This window comes from Terrapene carolina, unplaced genomic scaffold (genome assembly GCF_002925995.2).
Source record: "Terrapene carolina triunguis isolate 2854851 unplaced genomic scaffold, T_m_triunguis-2.0 Scaffold85, whole genome shotgun sequence".
Classification (NCBI taxonomy): Eukaryota; Metazoa; Chordata; order Testudines; family Emydidae; genus Terrapene; species Terrapene triunguis.
In genome coordinates, this window is record NW_020664436.1 from 341,191 (window position 1) to 364,816 (window position 23,626).

General features: G+C 43.3%; 1 protein-coding gene across 1 annotated transcript in view; it reads left to right on the top strand.

The window, feature by feature from the left end:
- Positions 1-23,626, top strand: part of ALK (ALK receptor tyrosine kinase) — a 561,137-nt gene that overhangs the window by 229,735 nt on the left and 307,776 nt on the right. The window contains exon 4 of the mRNA XM_026649582.2: positions 19,330-19,531. Coding sequence (XP_026505367.1) covers positions 19,330-19,531 — 202 coding nt within the window. The remainder of the gene's footprint in view (positions 1-19,329; positions 19,532-23,626) is intronic.

The following is a 23,626-nucleotide window of genomic DNA, read 5'->3' on the forward strand; positions in this document are numbered from 1 at the left end:
TGAAATGCAAAGCTAGTTCTGCAGTGTAGCTACCAATGGGAAAAGTGTACCCCCGCTTGTAGTGCATCCTTAAAGACCAAGGGTCAGCATGACAAATATTTGCTTGTATAGTTTATGCAGTATTTATTTATTGTAAGGAAGGACAAAGACCTTGAGCTTTGCTACTAATAACCCACTATTATTTACTTAGCACTCATTCATATCCATTAAGTATTCTGGCCTACAGTGGTCAAATTGGCCTTTCCTGTTTGAAGTAGTACTAATAACATATAAATAAGCAATGGAGGGCACTCAAGAGATAATAGGTGCACCTATTACTACATTGCAGCACACATGAACACTAACACAGTAGTTGTAGTTAGCCAGAAAGATCTGTCCTTATGCTGTTTAAAAAGGACTTATGGAGTATCTGGAAAACCTTCCAGTTGCCATTAGAAACGTTGCCCACAGGAACTGTAAAACGTGCACACTGACCTGCATGGCATATGTGTGCTGATATAGACTTGGTCATAGATTCCAAGGCCAGAAGAGACAATTGTGATCATCTAGTCTGACCTCCTGTATAGCACAGGCCATAAACTTCTCCAATATAATTCCAATTGATCAACATCTTTCTTGAGTTTTGAGTGCCTTAGTGGTGACATTGTGTCAGCACTGAGTTACTACTGCATAAGACCTTGCAACATTTACACTGAAAGCAATAAGGGGACAGAGATGAAACTTAGGTTGTGGGAGACATCCTTTCTGGAATCACTACCCGGAACTGCATAACAGCCCATAGCATGTGACTGTGCAGAGTGGAGTCTATCAAGGAGCAACTGTGGTAAATCCCACAGGGTTAGATATCGCAAGAAATAGGAGAACTCGGTATTTACTCTTAATTGCTGTGTTATAGTTTACATCACCGCTGCCACTACTTGCTTATTCCTATGGTAGTTTATTTTTCCACCCTCAAAGGGAGACTGTCAGGTTGATTTAGCCCCAGAAATGAGGCTTTGTATAAGCAAGGTTTTACCAAACGTAGGATTGATAGAAATGTTGCCATGAAGTTTTTTGTTTGAAAGCCAATAAAAATAGCATCTTGTTTGGATTTAAATGTCCTCCTTGTGCCCCAAGTCTTTGTAGTCTTTTGCTAGTGCATGAGAACAGGAAAGTGAAGTGGGCTGGAGAGACAAAGGAAATGCATCTTCTGAATGAAATGCAAAAAGTAAACAAACAGCATAAATGGTGTAAAAGTAAATTAGATTGTACAGTCCCTTCTATTTTAATAATCTATCATACTAGTAACAAAATTATTAAAAAAAAAAGACACTGGGCAACATTTTCAAAAGCTTTGAGGTGATTTAGGAGCTTAATTCTCATTGTCATTCAGAGAGACTTAAACTCCTTAGGCACTGTAAGTCAGTGGGATTTAGGTTCCTAAGTGACTTTGCTTTTGAAAATTTTACCCAGTGTCTCTTTAAATTTCCAAGGAGTCACTCTTTAGGGTTGTGTTCCTTATATACAGGGACAGGAGTTTGCAAGTTTAATCCTGGGGAAAGGTGCTAGTCTGACGGTGAAGTTCTGTGTGTATCTACAGAACAAGTACAGCACAGCAGCAGTAGTGCAAGCGTCACTTACGCTGCCTTACCAATGCATCTTGCTCCTGTACCAACAGTGGTAATGGAGGTGGCGTGAGGCCACTAACTGAAAATAATTGTCAGATAGAAACAACTTTCAAACTCTACCAAGTACTGGCTTGAATTTGAACCAGTAGCGAAAGGCCTCATCTCCTATGTCTAAGCCACTCTGTCATCCAGTCACCTTGTGTCAGTCCTGTTATCTGCTGGTTACAATTACCGAGTTGGGGTATAGAACTAACATTTGGTAAGAGTCTGTCACAGGGGTGTCAGATGCCCAGCCTACCAATGACCAGGCTTCACTGAAGGGAGTGAGCCAACCCAGGTCCACCTGGGGATAGTTAACTGCCTACACAGCTGGAAGGAAGGCAGTTAATTAAGTAAGGAGCTTAATAAAAGGCTCTTGAGGAGAAAGGAAGCTCCAGAGTTGGAGGAAAGGGAGTTCCTAGGGAGCTGCCTGCACTAGGCAAAAGCTCTCTGGGCAGGGAAACCTGGGAGAGACCCTGAACAAGTAGGGGAAAGACTGCAGAGCTCTCCAGCAGGGGAGAAGCCTGAGGCCTTACAGCTGAAGGAGCTGCTGCTGGAACTTAGAAACTTTTGTTGTGGACTTTTTTTCTCTGGGCTCTGAGGTAAGAGTCTTTAAACCCTTGTACAAGTGCTCCATTCAGAAGGCTTAAATAAAGGGAGAGACACCCCTGTAAAGTAGAGTGCTTGGCTTCTTGACTGGGCTGCTCAAGTGACATCACTATTACCTACTTAAGGAGGGGGTGGAACTGAGGCAGGCCACAGCAGACCCACACTTAGGTGTAAGGGGGTGCTCAGGAGGTGGTGATGCCCCTTCTAATGGGGCCCTTTGAATAAGTCAGCAGTTCGTGTTATCTTGAATCATCTGATTCCAAACTTAGAATGTCAGTGAGCGAAAGATAAGCTAGCAGAATGAAGAGTCTGAACACATGAATGTATCTCCTTACATAATTTCAGTAAGAATGGAAAGTGACTAAGTATAGTTAGAAGAGTCATTATCTTTAAAATAAGCATAATGTCCACAGCTTTCTAGTTTCGACTCTCAGTGGTCTTTTGTACTTCGGTGTGGGGAGACTTCCTGTGTGTGTCCTTTTTCATATTCTTTTTATAGATTTAAAAAGAGAAGGGGAGGGGGGAAAAAGTTTGGACTGACTACAATCAATTCTACTTAATTGAATTCTAGGGAAAGGTTGTCCCTGCATTCAGGCTGTATGACCCCCAAGTTCATTATTGGAAAAAAAAATCACTTTGTAAAAGTGCAATTGATTTAAAGAGCATCCTAAAGGCAGGATTATAGCAGATGCAAATGAACGGCATGTCCCATTTGCTGGGCAAATCTCCCCAAGGCTAAGTTTTCATGTTTCAGAGTGAAAGATATACAGTCTTTAATCCATAATGTTCATCAAAGGCCTGAACTTCTGCAGTCTTTACTCATGCAAAACCTACATTGAACCCCAGGGGGTTTGCCTGTGTCAGGAGAGCAGGATATGGTTTCACTTGTTGGAAAAAGTAGTGGCCTTGATATTTTAGTGAAGTTATTAGTTTTGCACAGAGCTCAAAAGTGTGCTAGGAATTTTAAAGTGGTCCCTTCCCCGAAGATTTTATTTTCTAATTTAGTCATGATATATCCCAAATAAGGGAAACAAACAATGACAAGATAAGCTCAGGGTTCTCAGTCTGATGGGCAGGAAATACGACTTTGTATTACAGGGCAAACATTTTGATTTGTGGAACTGATTCCTCTTACTGTAAAATTCAATATTGATATGGCCAATATCGTCTCATTGTGCCCTTGTACTCCCTCATCTGTCTGTATCACCTCTCATCTTATACTTATATTGCAAGTTCTTTGGAACAGGGACTGTCTTTTTTGTTCTGTTTGTACAGTGCCTAGCACAAAGCGGTCTTGTCCATAACTGGGGTTCCTACAGTATGGAAATATAAATAATAATAAACAATTGGATGTCTTTTCCAACCCCTCCTTCATATGTGCCATTTCTGTAGGACTTTCCAACCCCAGTCCACTACATAGAGAATTAAAACACATATATTAAGTAAATAGCTAGCCAACAAGAATCATGTGAAACTAATCAACTCAAATGATGTATATTGTGTGAATGAATAACCACAACATTGGGAGCCAGGTTTGTTACTAATCCTGGCTGTGCCACTGTTTACTGCATGACTTTGGGCAGTCACTGCACCTTTGTGTCTCAGTGTTCCCCTCTGTAAAATGGAGTTGGTATGTTCTGAGGATTAATCTGACAATGATTGTATAATGTTTTGACCATACAAAATGTTAAATGCCTCAGTGAGTTAGGCACCTAAGGCCTTTTGAAAGTCTGGTCTTAGGCTCCTATGGCACTTTGAGGCTTTTGAAAATTTTGCCTATTCAGTTCTTCTATCCAACGTTTGCCAGTGTCTTTCTCCGCACTCTTCCCTTCACTAACGCTTCATGATCACGTTGTTCTTTTTGTGGTTGTCTTGGTCTAATTTTGGTTCCTTAAAGTTAAATGTTGATGACTTACGTGAAACTGAACAACTTTCCCCTTCACACCTAACCAGTATTTCATATTTAGTTCAAACAGTTTCTCAGAAAAATTAAGTTGAGAACTTGCTGTCATGTGAGATTTCTGATCCAGTACTTCCAAATTGTGGTAGGTGAGACTAGAAAACATTCAAAGGGCAAGGTCTTTCATTTCCAGCATTGGCCAAGCCCATTGTGATGATCTGTTTGCGATTATTACTAAATTTTAAAGCCAGAATGTACTGTCGTGATCATCTAGTCCAGGGGTGGGCAAACTATGGCCCGCGGGCCGCTTCTGGACCATTAGATGTTTTTATCCAGCCCTCAAGCTTCCACTGGGGAGCAGGGTCGGTGGCTTGCTCCGCCTGCCTGGCGGTCCCCAGCCCCCGGCTCACAATTCCCTTGATGAGCACCATCTTCCGGCATGCAGAGCCACACTGCAGAGGCGCAACTTCACTGCATTGTTTCTGGGCTTGGAACCCTGCCCCTACGCGGCAGCCCACCCCTTCCCCCATGCGGCAGCACGCTCAATCCCCTTCCGATATCCTACGGCCCCACCCTCGAGAGCCTCGAAACCACCCAGGGGTCGCACCCGTCCCAGCTAGGGTGCCTTCACCCGTGGCAGTGCCTGGTACGGCCACCTTGGTGTCACTGCCGGCAGGGCCCCTAAGAGTTCCCAGTACTGCCCCTGTAGAGCTCCCCCCTGTGTCACACCCCATGAGTCCCTCCTCCCCCTACCTCGGTAACATCCCTTATAGAGCCCCCCCTCCCATGCTATACCCGATAGAGTCCCCCTCACCCACCGGGCATTCATGGCCCGCCATACAATTTCCATACCCAGATGTGGCCCTGAGGCCAAAAAGTCTGCCCACCCTTGCTCTAGTCTGACCTCCTACATACCATTGGCCATAGAACCTCACCTAGTAATTTCTGCATCAAGCCTATAACTTCTGTTTGAGATAGAGTACATCTTTTATAAAGAGATCCACTCTTGATTTTAATAATCCACCACATCCCTGCGTAAATTGTTCCAATGGTTAAATACCCTCTCTGTTAAAAAGTTGCCTTTTTTCTACTTTGAATATATCAAACAGCAGCTTCCAACCACTGGATCTCATTGTGCCTTTTTCTGCTAGTAGACATCACTTTAACCTATCAGAAATTTTTTCCCCGTGTAAATACTTGTAGACTATGATCAACTCCTCTCTGAAATCTCTTGGATAAACTGAAGAGATTATTATATAGACACTAGATGTCTCTTTATGCTGTATAGGGTGACCAACAGACATTGACCCAGGTAAATTAAGGAAACGGATCTGGAATGAAAGCTGTGTGAAGCCTACCTATTTGTCTATAGAAGTAGTTGTCTTCTTTAATGAACAACCACTGGCTAAGAAGAACTATGATCCCATATATCATGGCATGGAAAAAAAACAGGAGAGGGGTGAGGATTTTTCAAATGTCCAAAAAAGTTTGGATGTTTAATATGAGAAGAGGGTTTGGGCATCTCTTCTCTAAAGATAAGCACATTCTGTAAAATTCAGATATAGATTTAGAAGTCCCCACAGTCTCAGGTATGTTTTGATCCAATGGTTTTGTTCTGCTTATTGCAAAGATTCATTTCAGAATCACTGTTTTGAAAACCCCCAAAGTTTGGCAGGTGACTTGGATCAGGCGCATCCTATTATATCTGAAATGGGACACCCAACCCCAGTGTCGTCAACTCTCCCATGAGTAATGCAGTTTTGGTCAGGGCTGGAGCCAGTCTCGCAACAATGGGAAAAGCTCCAACCCTTTCATGAATTTCAGCCCTGCTGAGGAAAAACACTCTGGCTGCTCTCCCCGCATCCTGGGCAGGAGCAACCAATTGGAGCGTCTGCAGGAAGCAGAGAGAGCTCTCCAGCAGTTTTTGGGTAGGAAAAGGTGGATATGGAGCTGCCAGCTAGAGCTGAGTGAATAATTGTTTTTTCAGTTTGGTAGCCAAAACTGAAAAATTCCCTAAACATTTGGTTCATTTCAAACCCAAAATGATTTTTGTTTGTTTGTGTTTCTCTCTGAAACAGACAAAAACAATTTCTTTTTTGTTTGGGTTGAATTAAATGTTTGGAATATCAATTTGAGTTGACACACTCAGCCCCCATGAACAATGGGTCAATCTACTCACTGCTCCTCTCCCTCCTGGTAACACTAGGCCTCGAGAAGGGAGTGATGAACCCCCTGGAAGTGCCCTCATCAGCCTTGGGAAAGGGGAGAAGGGAACTCTGTAGTGGCTGCCCCTAGGGATGGAAGAAGGTAGTGACGTGTGTCTGCAGTAGGGGACAGAATCACCTCACTGTACACATCTGGGGACTTGGTCATTGTAATAGAGAGAGAGGCATGCATGTGCACACGCTCTGGAGGTAGATAGGGCAGTTCAAAAAATAAGAAAATGCCAAAAAAGATTTTTTTTTTTAAACATGAATTTTAGGGCCAACCTCATGATTTTTTGAGGGGGTCTGACTCCTGATTTTTGAACTCTTGGGGTTGACAATACTGCAGCCTTTACTTCTACAGCCAAATCCTGACACAAAACAGGAGGATATGCGGATGAGTATATAGTATTGATTTTTACTCCTCTCCTTCTGCGCGTCTCATTCTCCAAGGGAATAACTCACAATAACTGCTCCTTGTTAGATGAGGAAGATAGTGACGTTGCTGCACAGTCTGACTTGTTGCAATGCCCAGTCTGTTCCAGCAATGAGTCAGTTCAGAAACTGCGTGTCGGTTTGTTGTCAGCCTCCTTAATTTTAAAGCTCTTAACCTGCTGAGCATAATGAAATAACCATGCTCAAAGGAAAAGTGATAACTAGAGGTACAGCGTTAGACTTCCTTTCTTATTCTCCCATTAATGTGCACACAGGGATGGTGAAGCCATTAGAACAGGGGTTCTCAAACTGGGGGTTGGGACCCCTCAGGGGGTCGCAAGGTTATTACATGGGGGTTCGTGAGCTGTCAGCCTCCACACCAAACACTGCTTTGTCTCCAGCATTTATAATAGTGTTTTATTTATTTATAAATGTGTGTGTGTGTGTGTGTGTTTTTAATTTATATTGGGGGGTCGCATTCAGAGGCTTGCTATGTGAAAAAGGGGTCACCAGTACAAAAGTCTGAGAACCACCGCTTTAGAAAGTGTACCTACTGCCTCTTTGTTTGTATTGACAGAACAAGCATACTATTTAGCTTTCTCTGTTGCCTCTTCTTCCCAATGCAAGATGAAGCAACCTCTCCTCTCATCTGTTCTCCGAAAGGCGGACCCGAGAGTGACTTGCTGTTTGCCTTTGTCCGTATCAAAGGAGAAAATGCATGATAGCTGATCTGCTGTGCAAGACTGAATTATTTAATTTTTTTTTGTCAGTCACTAGGAAGGTTTAATTTCAGTGTTGAATTTTAAGTTTTTAATTAACTAACTACTTTTTTCAGTTCAGTGCTTCTCAGCTGGGAGCAAACTCGCTACTGAATTATTTAGGAATTGGGCCACAACAGCATCTGGTTCTAGTTCCCATTACTGAAGGCAATATCTGGAAATTTAAATTTCCCCCTTTTCTTTCTCTCTGCTATAGAAATCTTAGTCTCAAAGTCAGTTTTTCAGATTGTAAGCTCTTTGGGGCAAGGGTGGTCTTTCTTTTATGTATGTACAGCACCTCAGTCTCTGATGACTATAGGTCCTACTGCAATACAAACCATAAATAGTAAGGATGGAAAAACAGTCTTTTATATTGAGTTCATATTCAGTTCATGCCCTATTCTTTAACTGTACGGCAACACGGGCAAGCTGTGAATGAGGCTATGTGTGTGTCTGAGTTCTGATGCTTCTCACTTATGTATACAAGCTTTAGGCTCCCTTTAGGGTGATAGGTGGGGGCCTTAATAGGGATTGGAGTGTATTTTTCCCCCTTCACCTTTTCAAGCTGATGTTCCTGGAGCTCTGCCAAAGTTTGCAAGGGTCATGGCAAATAGGTTGTCAAATGCATGAAGGGATTTACATGAGTAGCTGCCTTGTACACAAAGGAGTGTTACCTGGGGAAATTTCCTTGCAAGGTCAATGGGAGAAGAGAGCCCTCCTTGATTTTATATCTTTATTTTGCTTTAAATTTCTGAATCTTTATCTTTATCTTATATTTAGATAATTAGAAATGACTCATTGGGAATCGGTGTGAGATATAGTCAAAGCAAGGGCCTAACAGTTGGGGCTCTAGGATTTCATTTCCACTTTTGGTCACAGACTCATTTGAATCATACAACATTTTACTGAACCTCTCCGTGCCTCACTATACCTATTTGTAAAATGGGTATAATACTACAGCTAGTATGAATTTGTGATGGTTGGTTAATGAGCATTCATTAATTGCTCTGACATTATGTGAAACGTGCTACATGCCTACAAAGTACTGTATTATGGGTGACATCAGGCCTCATTGACTTCATTAGGTTCAGGATTTCACCCTGTTACTCAAAGAATAGGAATAGCTTTGCTCAGTGGTTTGTAATAATTCATAGCAAGCTTTCATCATGTGTTTTAGGCCCTAATGCAACAAAACATGTAGGCACATACATATATATTTTAGTAGGTGGAGTCCCACTGATGTTGGTGGGGATATTCACATACTTATAGTTAAGCACATTTCAGTGGTTTGCTTTAGTGACTGAAATATCCCCCAGCTAACCTTAGACAATCAAGAACTACAGAGATCCATACCGACGTCTTTTCTCAATGCTGCAACCTGGATGACTTTTTTGCCTTCACCTCTTCCATCATCTGTTGCCTGCTCCCATGTCCCTGCTTTTCAAAACTGTTGTTTTATAGAGCTCCATTCGTTGTCTTGACTTTTTTTTTTCCCTGTACAGCCCCCAATAAACGTTGACTGTTAATAGTTTTTAAGGCTCTAATTTAATCTGGTGCAGTATTGAACTAATATGCAAAAGATAATAAAATCCTTTTAGTAGTAAGATGGAGTTTATGTTCAGAATAAAAATCTATCAATTTTGCAAAGGGTTATAAAACTGCTGCTTTATAACGGTGATCAGATTAAGTTAGTCTGTCTTTGTTTTGAGCTTTGCTTTTCCAGACGATAAGTTAAACTAACAAAACTTTGGCCTCTGGTAATTAGAGAGGAAATCTCTCTGAATTGCTACTTGGGACACTTTAATCTAACTTGAGTCTAAGGAGACTCACTGGGTGTATATATAATTTGGCTTTGGTGTATCGTTTTAGTTATTTTCTTCAAGTAATGCAATCTGCCCACTTCATTATAAATTCTCACGCTTGCCATTATTTTTTACTTTTGCCCTTGAGCTCACTGGCCTGTTTAGTGGCTATCACTGTATGGTAATAGACTCATAGACTTTAAGGCCCCAAGGGACCATTGTGATCATCTAGTCTGACCTCCTGCACATTGCTGGCCACAGAAACTCGCCCACCCACTCCTGTAACAGATTCATAACCCCTGGCTGTGTTAGTGAATTCCTCAAATCTTGATTTAAAGACCTCAAGTAACAGAATCCACCATTTACTCTAGTTTAAACCTGCAAGTGACCCATGCCCCATGCTGCAGAGGAAGGCAAAAAACCCAAGGTCTCTGCTAATCCTTCCCGACCCCAAATATGGTCATCATTTGGACCCTGAGCATTTTGGCAAGACCCAACAATTAGACAACTGGAAAGAATTCTCTGTAGTAACTCAGAGTCTTCCCTATTTAGTGTCCTGTCACTGATGGTTGGGGTTGTTTGCAACTAGCAGTCACAGATTGGCTACATGCCATTGTAGGCAGTCTCATCATACCTTCCCCTCCATAAACTTATCAAGCTCAGTCTTGAAACCAGTTAGGTTTTTTGCCCCCACTGCTCCCCTTGGAATGCTGTTCCAGATCTTCGCTTCTCTGATGATTAAAAACCTTCACCTAATTTTGAGCCTAAACTTGTTGATGGCCAGTTTATATCCATTTGTTCTTGTGTCCACACTGGTGCTTAACTTAAATAACTTCTCTCCCTCGCTGGTATTTATCCCTCTGATGTAGTTAGAGAGAGCAATCCTATCTTCCCTCTGCCTTCTTTAGCTTAAGCTAAACAAGTCAAGCTCCTTGAGTCTCCCTTCATAAGGTATGTTTTCCATTCCTCTGATCATCTGAGTAGCTCTTCTCTGCACCTGTTTGTAGCGGGGTGGTTATCCCGCTCCTGCCCTAAAGGGCTTAAAACAACCCAGAAGAAGGCTGTGGCTGGGGCAAGAAGCCTGGGCTGATTGGGGAAAGTGGGCTCAGCTGTGGCCATGCCCCAGTCAGGCCCAGCTGGCCTGTATAAAGAGGCTGGGAGCCAGGAGCTCAAGGGCCTGGCTGCAGGGAGCTGAGACAGAGTACCTGGGTGGAACAGGGCTGGGAAAAAGCTGGGGAGCTCCAGCCTGGAAAGCCCCAGGCTGCGGCCTAGTAGAAGGTCAACGGGTACTAGGGGTTGCAGAGGGCAACCCAGGGGTAGGCCAAGGCAGCAGGTCCAAACCCAACCTTGCCAGTGATGAGTAGGCTGATATTGCAGTCTGCCCCAGGGAGTGGGGCTAGACTATGACTGGCAGTAGCCTTATACTGAGGCGAGGTGGGAATAGTGGGTGGGGGCTCCCTGAGGAGGCGAGACCCTAAGACTGAGGGGTTACTGCTAGGGGGTAGCACCCCCAGGTAAAAGGGCACTGGGGTTCAGGGAGGGACACGGGGGCCAGAGGACAGGCGGATCACCGGCCTGCAGAGGGTGCTCCAGGACGCTGGAAAGAGCTAATACCCGAGGAGACCAGCAGGAGGCGCCGCAGGGGTGAGTCCTCTCCTCTACACTGTTCCAGTTTGAATTCACCTTTCTTAACCATAGGATGCCAGAATTGCACACAATATTCCAGATAAGGTCTCACCAGTCCCTTGCATAATGATACTAACACTTCCCTACCTCTACTTGAAATACCTTGCCTGATGCATACTAGGACTGCATTAGGACTTTTTCACAGCCGCATCATGTTGGCAGCTCATAGTCATCCTGTGATGAACCAATACACCCAAGTCTTTCTCCTCTAGGGTGACCAGATGTCCCGATTTTATAGGCACAGTCCCAATATTTGGGGCTTTTTCTTATATAGGCACCTATTACCCCCAACCCCTGTCCCGATTTTTCACACTTGCTATCTGGTCATCCTATTCTCCTCCCCTGTCTCTTCCAACTAAGTCCCCATCTTATAGCAAAAATTCTTGTTGTTAGTCCCCTAAGTACATAACTAAAACTGTAAATTTAATATAACACCCTTCATCCTGAAGAGCTTTCAAACATCATGGGGTATTGACTTCAGTGAAGCCATATCTGTTTACAGCAGCTGAGGATCTGGCCCCATAGGTACATTGTAAGGAGACCTAGCATCCCCTATGTTAATGCTTCCCATTATAACCCCCTTTTTTTCCACTAAAAAAAGAACAGGAGTACTTGTGGCACCTTAGAGACTAACAAATTTATTTGAGCATAAGCTTTTGTGGACTATAGCCCATGAAAGCTTATGCTCAAATAAATTTGTTAGTCTCTAAGGTGCCACAAGTACTCCTGTTCTTTTTGCAGATACAGACTAACATGGCTGCTACTTTGAAACTTGTTTTCCACTGTAACTTTTTCTGTTTGAGCTGAAATCTTCCATGCTTGGTGTCTGCTTCAGAGAGGTCCCTCAAAGAAGGTATGGATATATTTCCCTTGTTTATGGACACGAGGTCATTCACCAGAGCAACCAGTATGCCTCTGCTGTATCCTGGTTTGAAGACTGACTGGGAGGAATCCAGGATACAAGCAACTGAGAGGAAGGATTGATGACTGTTTTTTGTTTGTTTCTCAATTAGCTTGCTTTAAAAAAAGGTTAGAGACTAGGTGGCAGCTGGCAAAGTGTGTAGTAATGGTTACTTTAGTCCACCCACAGTGCCTGTTTTTACAATGGATGATAATTCTCCTCATCCAGGGTGGTGTTGACAATTAGAAGGGATACTAAATGTTCTCTACATTCTTCTACCAGCCAGAAAGGGCAGGGATCAGAGTTGCAGAAGGTGGTTCTGCTGTCAATGCTTCCATCTACATGTGCACATGTTGGACAGAAGATGCCTTTCTAACTTCCAACCCTGCAGACGTCTTCTGTTCATCCTGTGCACATTTGATACAAAAATCACTGAGGGGGAGCTCTGCTATGCCCTTTGGAGAAAGTTACTTTTCCAAGTAAGATTGCACTTTAAATGGGATGGGGTTAATGTCTCTAGCACAAATAAAGTTGTCTGTAACCTCGCTTCATTGATGTAGCCTCTCTGAGTGGCAAAGATGAAGTACTGCAAAATACCCAAAGGTTAGCGTGGGGTCTAGGTAAATTTTGGTTGTACAATGAGCAATACGCCTTCAAAATAATGGACAATTGAGACAGGTTTCAGAATACGTTTCAGCTGCGACACAGAAATTGTCTTAGCCATTTCACATAATGAGCAAAAAAGGCAAATTCCTGTTTGGAGCTCTCAGAGTGAGTCTGCTCTGCTCTCCTGAGCTTGTGCACTCTTCAGACTTCATGGATAAAAATGAATTTAGTGCTCATTATAGATTCCCAGTGCCCAGCCCTGGAGTATTCATTCTCTCTCTCTCTCTCGCATATTTACAGATTCAACCAAAAAATCTCACGGTGCATGCTTCTCTACCAATGTGCCTCAATCCTATTCTGAAGGGACCGGTTTTGAGAAATGAATTCACACTCCTTGCACAATCACTCACTGGTATCTCTAAAGGAAAAGTGGAATTTCTGTCCAGTAGATTAGGTCTGTTCCACCAGTTCAGTTCACACAGGCCATCAAACAGCTGCCAGGTGGTAATGATTTGGTCTGTGTCTTCTAATGCATTCTTATCTGATAGGTGTAAGTCTTTTCATTTGTAAGCTCCTGGGGATAAGTACTGTGGTTTAGACAACATTTGTGTCCTGTATTGCACCGAACACTCTGACAGTGATGATTCTTAACAAGTAAATATTACACCTTCAGTCCCAAATAATCCCGGCTGAATTTGAACTAGCGCAGACAACAATATGCCATTACTAATCCCTTGAGCCATCATTCCCTTCTCACAGTATGAATTTTAAAATGCTGAAAACAAACCTCCAACCATTAGGCAGTAATTCTTAGTGCAAGATTTATTCATCTACTGAATGTTGCAATCATTAGGGTGCTCTAAATACACTTTAATGTCAGTTGCAATAATTCTCTTGTGCTTATTCTTAAATATCTTTTTTTGTGCAAGGTGTGGAGTGACAGACCATTAATACAGACACTGTAAAAGGAAATAACCAACAAAGATGGAGAAACCCATTATGGGTTGACTGCAAATATTAGGTGGAGAAACAGTGCAGATACACTATGGGAAAGTCCTAAATATCAATTTGCTCAGGCTTCTGATTTGTATCTCGGGCAGATGGACATGCTGGGGATAGGGGGAAGTTTAGGAGCTGGCATTACAAATGCAGACCCCTTTATTTAAAACAAAGAAACCCGGCTGAGTAATGTTGCTAGCATATAATCACTCTAACTCAAAAATTGCACTTTTTCAGCGGTGGGTGTGTGATTGTAGGATATAGTCTGTGAAACCCTTTGGAATCTCTCTGGATGAAAGGCACAATTACGTTATAAGGTATTGTAGTGAAAGTGTGTGTGAGCTATGTCTACTACCTGACTAACCTAATTGCCTTCTATGAGGAGATAACTGGCTCTGTGGATGAGGGGAAAGCAGTGGATGTGTTATTCCTTGACTTTAGCAAAGCTTTTGATACGGTCTCCCACAGTATTCTTGCCGCCAAGTTAAAGAAGTGTGGGCTGGATGAATGGACTGTAAGGTGGATAGAAAGCTGGCTAGATCGTCGGGCTCAACGGGTAGTCATCAATGGCTCCATGTCTAGTTGGCAGCCGGTTTCAAGCGGAGTGCCCCAAGGGTCGGTCCTGGGGCCGGTTTTGTTTAATATCTTTATTAATGATCTGGAGGATGGTGTGGACTGCACTCTCTGCAAGTTTGCAGATGACACTAACTGGGAGGCGTGGTAGATACGCTGGAAGGTAGGGATCAGATACAGAGGGACCTAGACAAATTAGAGGATTGGGCCAAAAGTAACCTGATGAGGTTCAACAAGGACAAGTGCAGAGTCCTGCACTTAGGACGGAAGAATCCTATGCACTGCTACAGACTAGGGACCGAATGGCTAGGTAGCAGTTCTGCAGAAAAGGACCTAGGGGTCACAGTGGACGAGAAGCTGGATATGAGTCAACAGCGTGCTCTTGTTGCCAAGAAGGCTAATGGCATTTTGGGCTGTATAAGTAGGGGCATTGCCAGCAGATCGAGGGACGTGATCATTCCCCTTTATACAACATTGGTGAGGCCTCATCTGGAGTACTGTGTCCAGTTTTGGGCCCAACACTACAAGAAGGATGTGGAAATATTGGAAAGAGTCCAGCAGAGGGCAACAAAAATGATTAGGGGTCTGGAGCACATGACTTATGAGGAGAGGCTGAGGGAACTGGGATTGTTTAGTCTCCAGAAGAGAAGAATGAAGGGGGATTTGATAGCAGCCTACAACTACCTGAAAGGGGGTTCCAAAGAGGATGGAACTTGGCTGTTCTCAATGGTGGCAGATGACAGAACAAGGAGCAATGGTCTCAAGTTGCAGTGGGGGAGGTCTAGGTTGGATATTAGGAAACACTATTTCACTAGGAGGGTGGTGAAGCACTGGAATGCTTTACCTAGGGAGGTGGTGGAATCTCCTTCCTTGGAGGTTTTTAAGGCCCGGCTTGACAAAGCCCTGGCTGGGATGATTTAGTTGGGAATTGGTCCTGCTTTGAGCAGGGGGTTGGACTAGATGACCTCCTGAGGTCCCTTCCAACCCTGATATTCTATGATTCTACTGCCCTCTGCTGGATAGAATTAGAATGGCTCAACCAAGTGTCATAACCCTTAAGCTGCAACAGCTAGAGGAGATTTTCTGTTAGCTCGAGTGGTAGTGGCTTATTCTCTTGGTGCAGGAGACTTTCTGTTGAACTGCCCCCATGTAGTTCTGAGTGATCCTAGTGACTGAGCAGCACAGTGAGAGTCATGCAGAGCTAAGTGGCTCTGGATTTGAGACACTGTATTGGTTATATTTATTTAGGGGATTACATCTATTCAATCCCAGCACTCAGTTGGCATGATAACTAGTGTCCACTCTAGTTTAAGTGGTGACAGCAGGCTTCTTCAATGTCTCACTAGTGAGTATACCATATCCTAAGATGAAGCATTAGTGTTTTAATCAGCTTCCCCAGTTGCAAACTCTTCACCTCACCCCTGAGTATTAAATATGGGTTACTGCAACATACCAGTGCTTTATTAATTTTTAAAAATCCTACAAGTGGTAGAACATGATACTGACAACTTGTTCTATGAAGGGCTCTTTCATCTCAGTTTATATTCCCTAGGTACCCAACTATCAGTAGAAGTTTGTTTGAAGCTGCAGTGCTCTTTCTTAGTTATTCACCCTGCAAGATCCCCGAGAGCCTCATTAGAGCTGTAAGCTACTAAAGGAAAATAGCAGTCCAAGAAAATTACTGATGAAACCTTACAACCCTACAGACCTACACGATGATCTGAGATGCAGCTTGCCACATGGACTTCCTCTTGCTGGAGGAATACTGAAAACTGATAAACAGATTAGGACCCAGTTTTGCCTGGGAACCCACCAGGTGGAAAACAGTATATTTCCCTCTCATTCCCAATGAATAGGCAAACATCACTGCTATATAATGGCTCCTTAGAAAAGTTACAATCCATAACCTAATAAGGATTTTAGACACATTCCTACTGATTTACTGAATTTACCTGGAATCGTACAGGTCTGAAGTTTTGGACCCATCCCTAATGTGTATTAATGTGGCTTTGAAGAGGATCTGCATAATGTTAATAAAATTGTGCAGTCTATGGGCTGGTATACACTACAGAGTTAGGTTGACTTGACTGCATTGCTTAGGGCTGTGAAATTTCACTCCCTGTGTGATGTAATTAAGTCGACCTAAGCCCCAGTGTAGACTCTGCTAAGTCTATGGAAAAATTCTTCAGTTGACCTAGCTAGTGCCTCTCAGAGAACTGGATTTACTAAAGTGATGGAAGAACCTTTTTTCTTAGTAGTAAGTGTCTATGCTACTGTTGTGTTTCTAGTGTAGACATACCCGTAGTAAGGGGTAGACTTAAATGCCTAGATGTATAATGGAAAGATGGGGTCTTCCTCTGAGACATCGGGTATTAGTCACCGCAGGAAGTAGGAGCTGATGGACCAATGTTTTGTTCTGAAATGGAGAAATTTTATGTACAGTCTGTTATCAGGGATCTTTGAGATACACGTTTTGCTTCCAGAATCTGCTGTGTGTGTTCACAGCAAATCCATCACTTCTCACCTTCTGGAAATTCCGAAAGCACCACAGCCAAACAGAATTCTGAGAGTGCTTCCCTGGGTGTTTATGGAGTAGAATAGCAGTAAGTGCAGCACTAAGGTAAGTGCAGTAGACAGTGATGTTTCCCTTGAGGGAATTGTGCTTTTAGAAACCAAGGTATGTTTACATCCTCTAAAAATGGTACATTACAGCTCCTGTTCTCTGTTTGTTGGGTAGCCTCCACAAAAGCACATTGAGGCTTTCCCTAGTGTGTTTATGTACTGGTCACAAGAGCACTGCTTTGGGGAGGATGGGGAGTTCCTCCAGCATGACTCTCTACCCCTCACTTTGAACAGTGCAGCGTGGGATCATTCAGTGCAGCTGCCACATAGCACCGTCTGGACTGCTCCATCGCTACGGTTCTGTAACCTTCATGTGGACAGACCTGCACACTTCAGTTCATAGGTAGAATTGAGCATAGGTGAAACAATGAGCAAGTGCTTTGGGGGAGAAAACCCTGTTGTTAATAGCCCAAACGAAGGAGAGTAGTGACTGTCTGTCTAACACTTACTGGTTGCTCTGAGGTAGATACCTTTTCCTATTTGAGAGTCTCATTGTCTTTCTAAGTCTAGCCTTGAGCCTGGGCACAAAAGTGATGCTTGCTTGGAAGCACTTTTCCTATACCTACTGCAAGTAAGCAGTGAAGGAACCAAAACTGCCTTCTAATTTGTGATAGCTTTAAAATCCTACTCCCTATCACAAGGCAATAAGATGAGCCAATGGCCCCCCTCAGTTATCAGCAATTATTGCAGGGTTTAGTGTCTTTCTGCCATGAGTAGAAATCTCTGCTCTCTTTCATGTCACTGTGATCCCAGTGTTCTTGTGGGGGTGGAAAAATAAAGCTATGAGATTTAATGCTGTAATTCTTGTTGTTCTCAACCACAGAGAGAGATGGGAAAGCACAAGGGTGATGTATACAGTTACCATCTCTTTACTGATCAGCCAAATAAATAAACTCCCTTAAACTTTAGGAAATGTATTTGGTCCAGGTAGTGAGGAGACTTGCACCTCCTTATCTGACACTAAAGGAACTAATAGTAATTCATGGATTCACTCTTTCTCTCTACTTGCCGCCCATGGAATCTTCTGTCATGAGGGGACTATTTCTGACATTTTACTGCCCAATGCTGCTTTCAGGACAAATATTTGTTAGCTAAAATTGATGTCAAGTATATGCTAGCTAACATGCCTCTGGAGACGGTGTTGTCTAGTTGTCAGAGCAATGAACTGGGAGTCAGGACACCTGGGTTCTATTCCCAACTCTTCCATTGATGTACTGTGTCCCCTTAGGCAAGTTGTTCAGTTGAAAATTTTCAGAAGTGCCCACTGATATTAGGTGCCTAACTTGAGATATTTAGGATCTGATTTTCAGACGTACTTCCCTTTATTATGGGTGGTTAGCATTTGGAAAATCATGCCCTTGTCTCACACTGGGCATCTGAGAAAGCAAAGCACCTAACATTAGTGAGCACTTTTGAAAGGACTTCAGCCTCTTTGTGCCTCAGTTTCTTCCATCTGTTAAATGGGAATACAGAACTTGAAGACTTATTGTGAACATTAATGCCTACTTTAGAAAGCTTTTTGATGTCTGTGATGTAAAGCCTTATGGGAATGCAAAGCAGAGGCAATGCAGGGGGCAGGGGGGAGACGTGAGGTCACGTGCCTCCCCCCCCCCATATTTGCTGCTTGGCTTGTACTGAGTATGCTCACATGGACTGAGCATGTTCAGTTACATCTGCTGAAGCCGCTGCCCTTGCTCTGCCCCACCACTATCAGGAGGTACAGGTCGTCTCTAGTGCAAAGTAGTATTGCCATGTTATCTCACGGGGTAATGAGTGCATATGGTAAACCAGAAAATATTCTGTATCAAAGACTGGCTCCCTTTTCTATTTGACTAGTGCTTGTTCTATGGAATATTTGGTAAATTGGTATCTGCCAAAAGAGGGTAATTTTGCTTACTCAAGGTGAGCTTTAATCTGCGGAGAGTTGATTAGCTCTGAACCCCTGGATAAGTCTGAGATGTTATTGAAATAGGATTAAATGAAGGTAGTCGATGTACCAGATAATAATCAAACCTTTCATGTGGATTAAGTGCATATAAAATTAATATGTCAGAATAAATGGCTGAAGCAATAAAAATATCAAGCATTTATCCTGACACAAATAGCTTTGAATATACTGTATGGTTTATAAGAGAGCACAGCTGATGAATTTGTGCTTTCTATTTATACAGGAAACATAATCACTGTAAGCTTTGTTTAGGATGTGAATACAAATGGGGCCACTAACAGAGCTCTAATATAACCCAACCTGTCAAGCTGGGACCTTATTCCAGAGAGATCAGAGCCATGAACTTTGGATCTAAATCACACATGAGACGTTTGAAGGGGTGAAGTCCCCAAGCGAATCTCTCTATTAGGATTTATCAAACATTTGAGTTTTCCTAATCTACTTCAGTCACCTGTAGATGTAGTGTTTTCCCTGCAAAATTTTCTATGGCTTTGTCCACTCTGCATACATTTTAAATGTCAAATCATTGCTTCAATTCAGTACAGATTCTCAGTCCACGGCATTTTACAAACTGCTTCCTCTATCTGGGGGTCTGAAAAGCACTGTGTTTTAAAAACTCTTGTTCCCTTTTTCTTCCTAGGTTCATTCCTGTTCCTCAATACATCAGAAAGCATGAGCCCCATCATCTTGAGCCCCTGGCTGAGGAGCAGTAGTGAGCAATGCACTATGCAGGTGTCTGTGTACAGGCATCTCCAACAAAGCGGGGACTATATTGCTCGGCTTCTCCCTGCTGACGAAAGTAGCAGTGAAATCCTGTTGGCCCCAAGTCAAGAGAAACATGGGTAAGTCCCCTTTCCAAACCAGAATATTGCTTTTGCTGGTTTTGATACTACATTATCAAAAGAACATTGTATTGTGGTACAAGGCCTCTGCACTTAAGTGGTACGTATGTCACACCATACTCCAAGGTGCATTTAAAAACTGTTAATGCACTTGGATCTACTCCCGTTTCAAAGAGGACTAAATCACCTTCAGCATGATGCACAGGAACAGCTGGTCCACGGCAGGCTACTGCAGGGTAGATTCACGCCCCAGCTTGTGACAAACTAAATGTTCCTTCAGACAAGCCCTATATTTTGTTTAGTAGAATCATTACACTGTTTGTGTCAATAAATGCATATTTATGGTAACATTCAGTTGTTACATTTCAGGCTGTGGTCATGACCACAAAAAATTGTGTATCTATTTGTTGTCATGAATTATGCATAATTTTACCATGGCACAATCGTATCTAAGTTGATTAGCCTCTGTAGATGGCTCAGCCACCACTAGAGCGGGACAGACCACCACGTTCAGTGGTTGTGTGTCACACAAAGGCCTAGTGCAGGCTCCCTGTATGGGGTGAATTTTACCCATTGTACCCTAGTTCCAGATAATAGTATGCCTATGCAGAGCCACAAGGAGCTCACTCACTCCAAGGTTCAAAGCCATCTGCACAATCTTTCTCGCATACCTATTCCCTTCTTTCCCCGTTCCCTCCACTACTGTGCTTAGACTGTGCAGAGAGCCTTCCGTAGATTTTCACTTTTGGTCCCTTAATTGTGTGCGTGTGCAGGGCCGGCTCTAAGCTTTTTGCTGCCCCAAGCAAAAAAATTTCTGACTGCCCCCCCCCCCACTGCACCCTCCTGCCACCCCAGCCCTGGGTCACTGGTAACTCGGTCCCAGAGCGGGTCATTCAACAGGAATTTTGGATGTGCACAGAACACAGACAGGATTGGTTCCCATATGGTTACTGAACTGCAGTAAAGTGGAACAATTTTCAACTTGTGTGATTGAAGGATATCTGGATGCATATTATAAGACTGTCCTACATAAATGAGGAAAAGTTGAGGTGCCTTTATTCTTTTGTTCCATTCTTTGTTTCTATGGGGAATTTGCCAATGCAATATTACTGTCTTCCTTTTAAACAAATAAAACTAAAACAAAAAAAACCCAGTGGCTGTTGAAAATAGCAATTCCAGTCCTAATAACCACTGGGAAGCATTTCTTGCTCAATTTATTCTACTTTTTCTACAGCAAGTTACAGTGGATCAGTATATTTGATTTGGGAGAAATGAAGTAACAGCTGCCCAAATTGAGCTTGAGCACTCCTGAATTTTGAGGGTGTTCAAATCTGGAAGGCAGGTGCTAGATTCCCTTTCTGAATATTCGCTAAATCTGGAAAAGAAAAGTCAGTTTCTGCTTCCATGGCTCAGAAGTGTAAATCCTCCTACATGCCTGGTACTGTATCTAAAGCTGCCCAGGTCCTAGTAGAGCCTCTCCTCCCTTACTTTTCATTTTAAATTCTAGTGGGATCTCCCTTGCTAGGCTTCAGATAGAGAGGTGCACTGTCCATGTAGTCCACCCAATTCTTTCTTTGGGGGAGAGCTCAGGGCTGGGGCGGCAGGGGATGCGGGTGGGGGGAGAGCCCAGGGCTGGGGCGGCAGGGGGTGCGGGGCGGGGAAGCGTCCAGGGCTGGGGCGGCAGGGGGTGTGGGGGGAGCCCAGGGCTGGGGTGGGGGGGTGGCGGCAAAAAACCTAGAGCTGGCTCTATCCCTACCATTCACAGCAAGCTGCAGCATGAGGTTTCAGTTCCACACTCCTTCCCCCTCCCTTTTCTGTTAATTGCGGCCAAGGGAATGCTGGGAAATGTAGTTCTTTCCCTGCTCCAGGGCTGGCTCTATAGGCAGGGAGCTAACCAACGAACTACAGCTCCCAGGCCCCCCCGTTGGTTCTCAGCTCCCATGCTGGATTCTTGCGCCCCTGCAAATTTGCCGCCCCCAGCAACTGCTTGCTTTGCTGGTGCCTAGAGCCGGCCCTGTGCATGTGCATATTAGTTATACAGACGCTCCCCGGATTACACAAGACCTGACTTATGGGTGTGTTGTTTTGTGGTGTGGGTTTTTTTGTTTTTTTGGGGGGTAATGGTAAGAGATACATTTCCGACTTCTGCAAAATTTGAGTTATGCAAGGCGTTCCGGAAAGGAACGCTTGCATAAATCGGGAAGCGTCTGTACACATGTTAATTGTCTCTTTACCAAAAAAAAAAAAAGTGGTCTCTTGCCTCACCAGGGATTTCAGTGCCATTTGTCAGGGAGAGCGTAGATCTTTCTGGGCTACAATTGGCTGAAATATTTCCTCCTGGTGTAATTAAGATTGATTGCCAGTGACATCTCAATTTGTCAGACTTCCTATACATTTTCTTAGGTTGTGGTTAGCAGCAAAACAGCAGGCCCATAGCTGAACAAATGTATTCTGAATAGTTAAATGCACTGGTGATTGTTTAATTTAGAATTTAATCGGAATATACGTGAAGCTAACATTCCCTCTGTTCTACTTGTTGATTTTTACCTTCGTGCCCCAGAATGTGCATTAAGAAGCATAATTTGTACCAAGCATCTTAAACTATCTTTGTTTAATGTAATAGATTAGAGAGAGTGATTATTATTATATCAAGTCCTGCTGGCTTATGCCAGTAACAAGACATGGTGATTGCCTGATTACTCGGTAAAATAAACTCAATGTTTTCCAGTAACAAAAGGAGAATGTGCAATAAAAAATCTGCCAGGAGACAACCTGACTCACAGGAGTGGGCTGAATGGTTGTATTTCTACTATTATACATGGTCTTTAAAACTGAGGAGGAGAGCTAGCGTGCAGCTCTAGATCGTGCTTCGTTCCAGCAATATTATCCAACTTGTAAATTACTCTTGATGTCTGGGGAAAGGTAATTAGGGGAGCTGCAGCAGCTGTCTTCTTCGCTGGCTCTTTGAAAATGCTTTTATTGTGTGTCATGGCTAATAAACATGCTTTGTGCAGAAGTACAGCTTGTGTTGGCAATGCCACTACTGCTTCACATTTGTAGGGTATACTATTGTGTTAAGCTGCTTTGCTGTACTGCACATAGGCTCTTTAACTTTCAGTTTTCACCATTAAATTAAGAAAATGTTGAGAATAATTAAATCTGAGGGTGGGAGGAAAAGCATGTCTAAACTATTGAAACAAACCGTGTGTGTATCACTGGCATCTACTGGAGACTATCAGAACTGCTCAACTAGATGCCCTAGGCCCTATACTGCTAACAGCTAATGGAGCATCATCTTGCTGAAGTGGTGGGGACCTGTCCTTTTAGAGCAGGAGGATCTGAGTAGTATCTTGGCTGTTGCTGCCAAGTTCCAAATTGCCAAGTTATGCATCCTAGATGACTACCAATTTGATAGGTATATATGCTAATATAGTTTGTCTTTGAAGCAACAGTGCTGGCACTACAGCAATTCTTCACTCAAACCTCTGTTTATGAACTGAAGGCAGCCCAGTGTGGCCCTACAGATGGCTTTCCCAAGGTGCATATATCTGATTCTGTCCACTCACTTTTCCCGAGTCTCAGGCAGAGCAAATTCTCGCTCTTCCTAATACAGCTATCAAATCTACCTTTCATGTTTGTAAAGTACCTATCACTTTGGTATCAAATGGAGCAAGGAGCACTGAGTAATTAGGACAGGCTCTATTAAGATTTTCTGTTCTGTGTAGGTTCTTATAACATGCTCATCATTAAGGTTAAGATTTTGGCACAGGGATTTTTATTAAAATTCACGGGCAGGACACAGACAATAAACCATAAGTCATGGAAGCCGGAGCCCCGCAGTGCAAGGCTGAAACCAAAACCCATCAGGGCGGGGTGGGGTGGGGGTGGGGGGAAGGGAAGAGAAGCTGGCTGCTCGAGCTCCGCCGGCCCCTGGGGGGGCTGAAGCAGGAGTCACAGAGGTCTGTTAAAGTCATGGAATCCGTGACCAAATCATATCCTTACTCATCACCATTGTATGTGAGCACCTGATTTCCCCTCTGCTTTCCTGAAGGGTAGAAAGAAGATGAGCTGCTAGGATCTCAGCTCTGTAAGTGA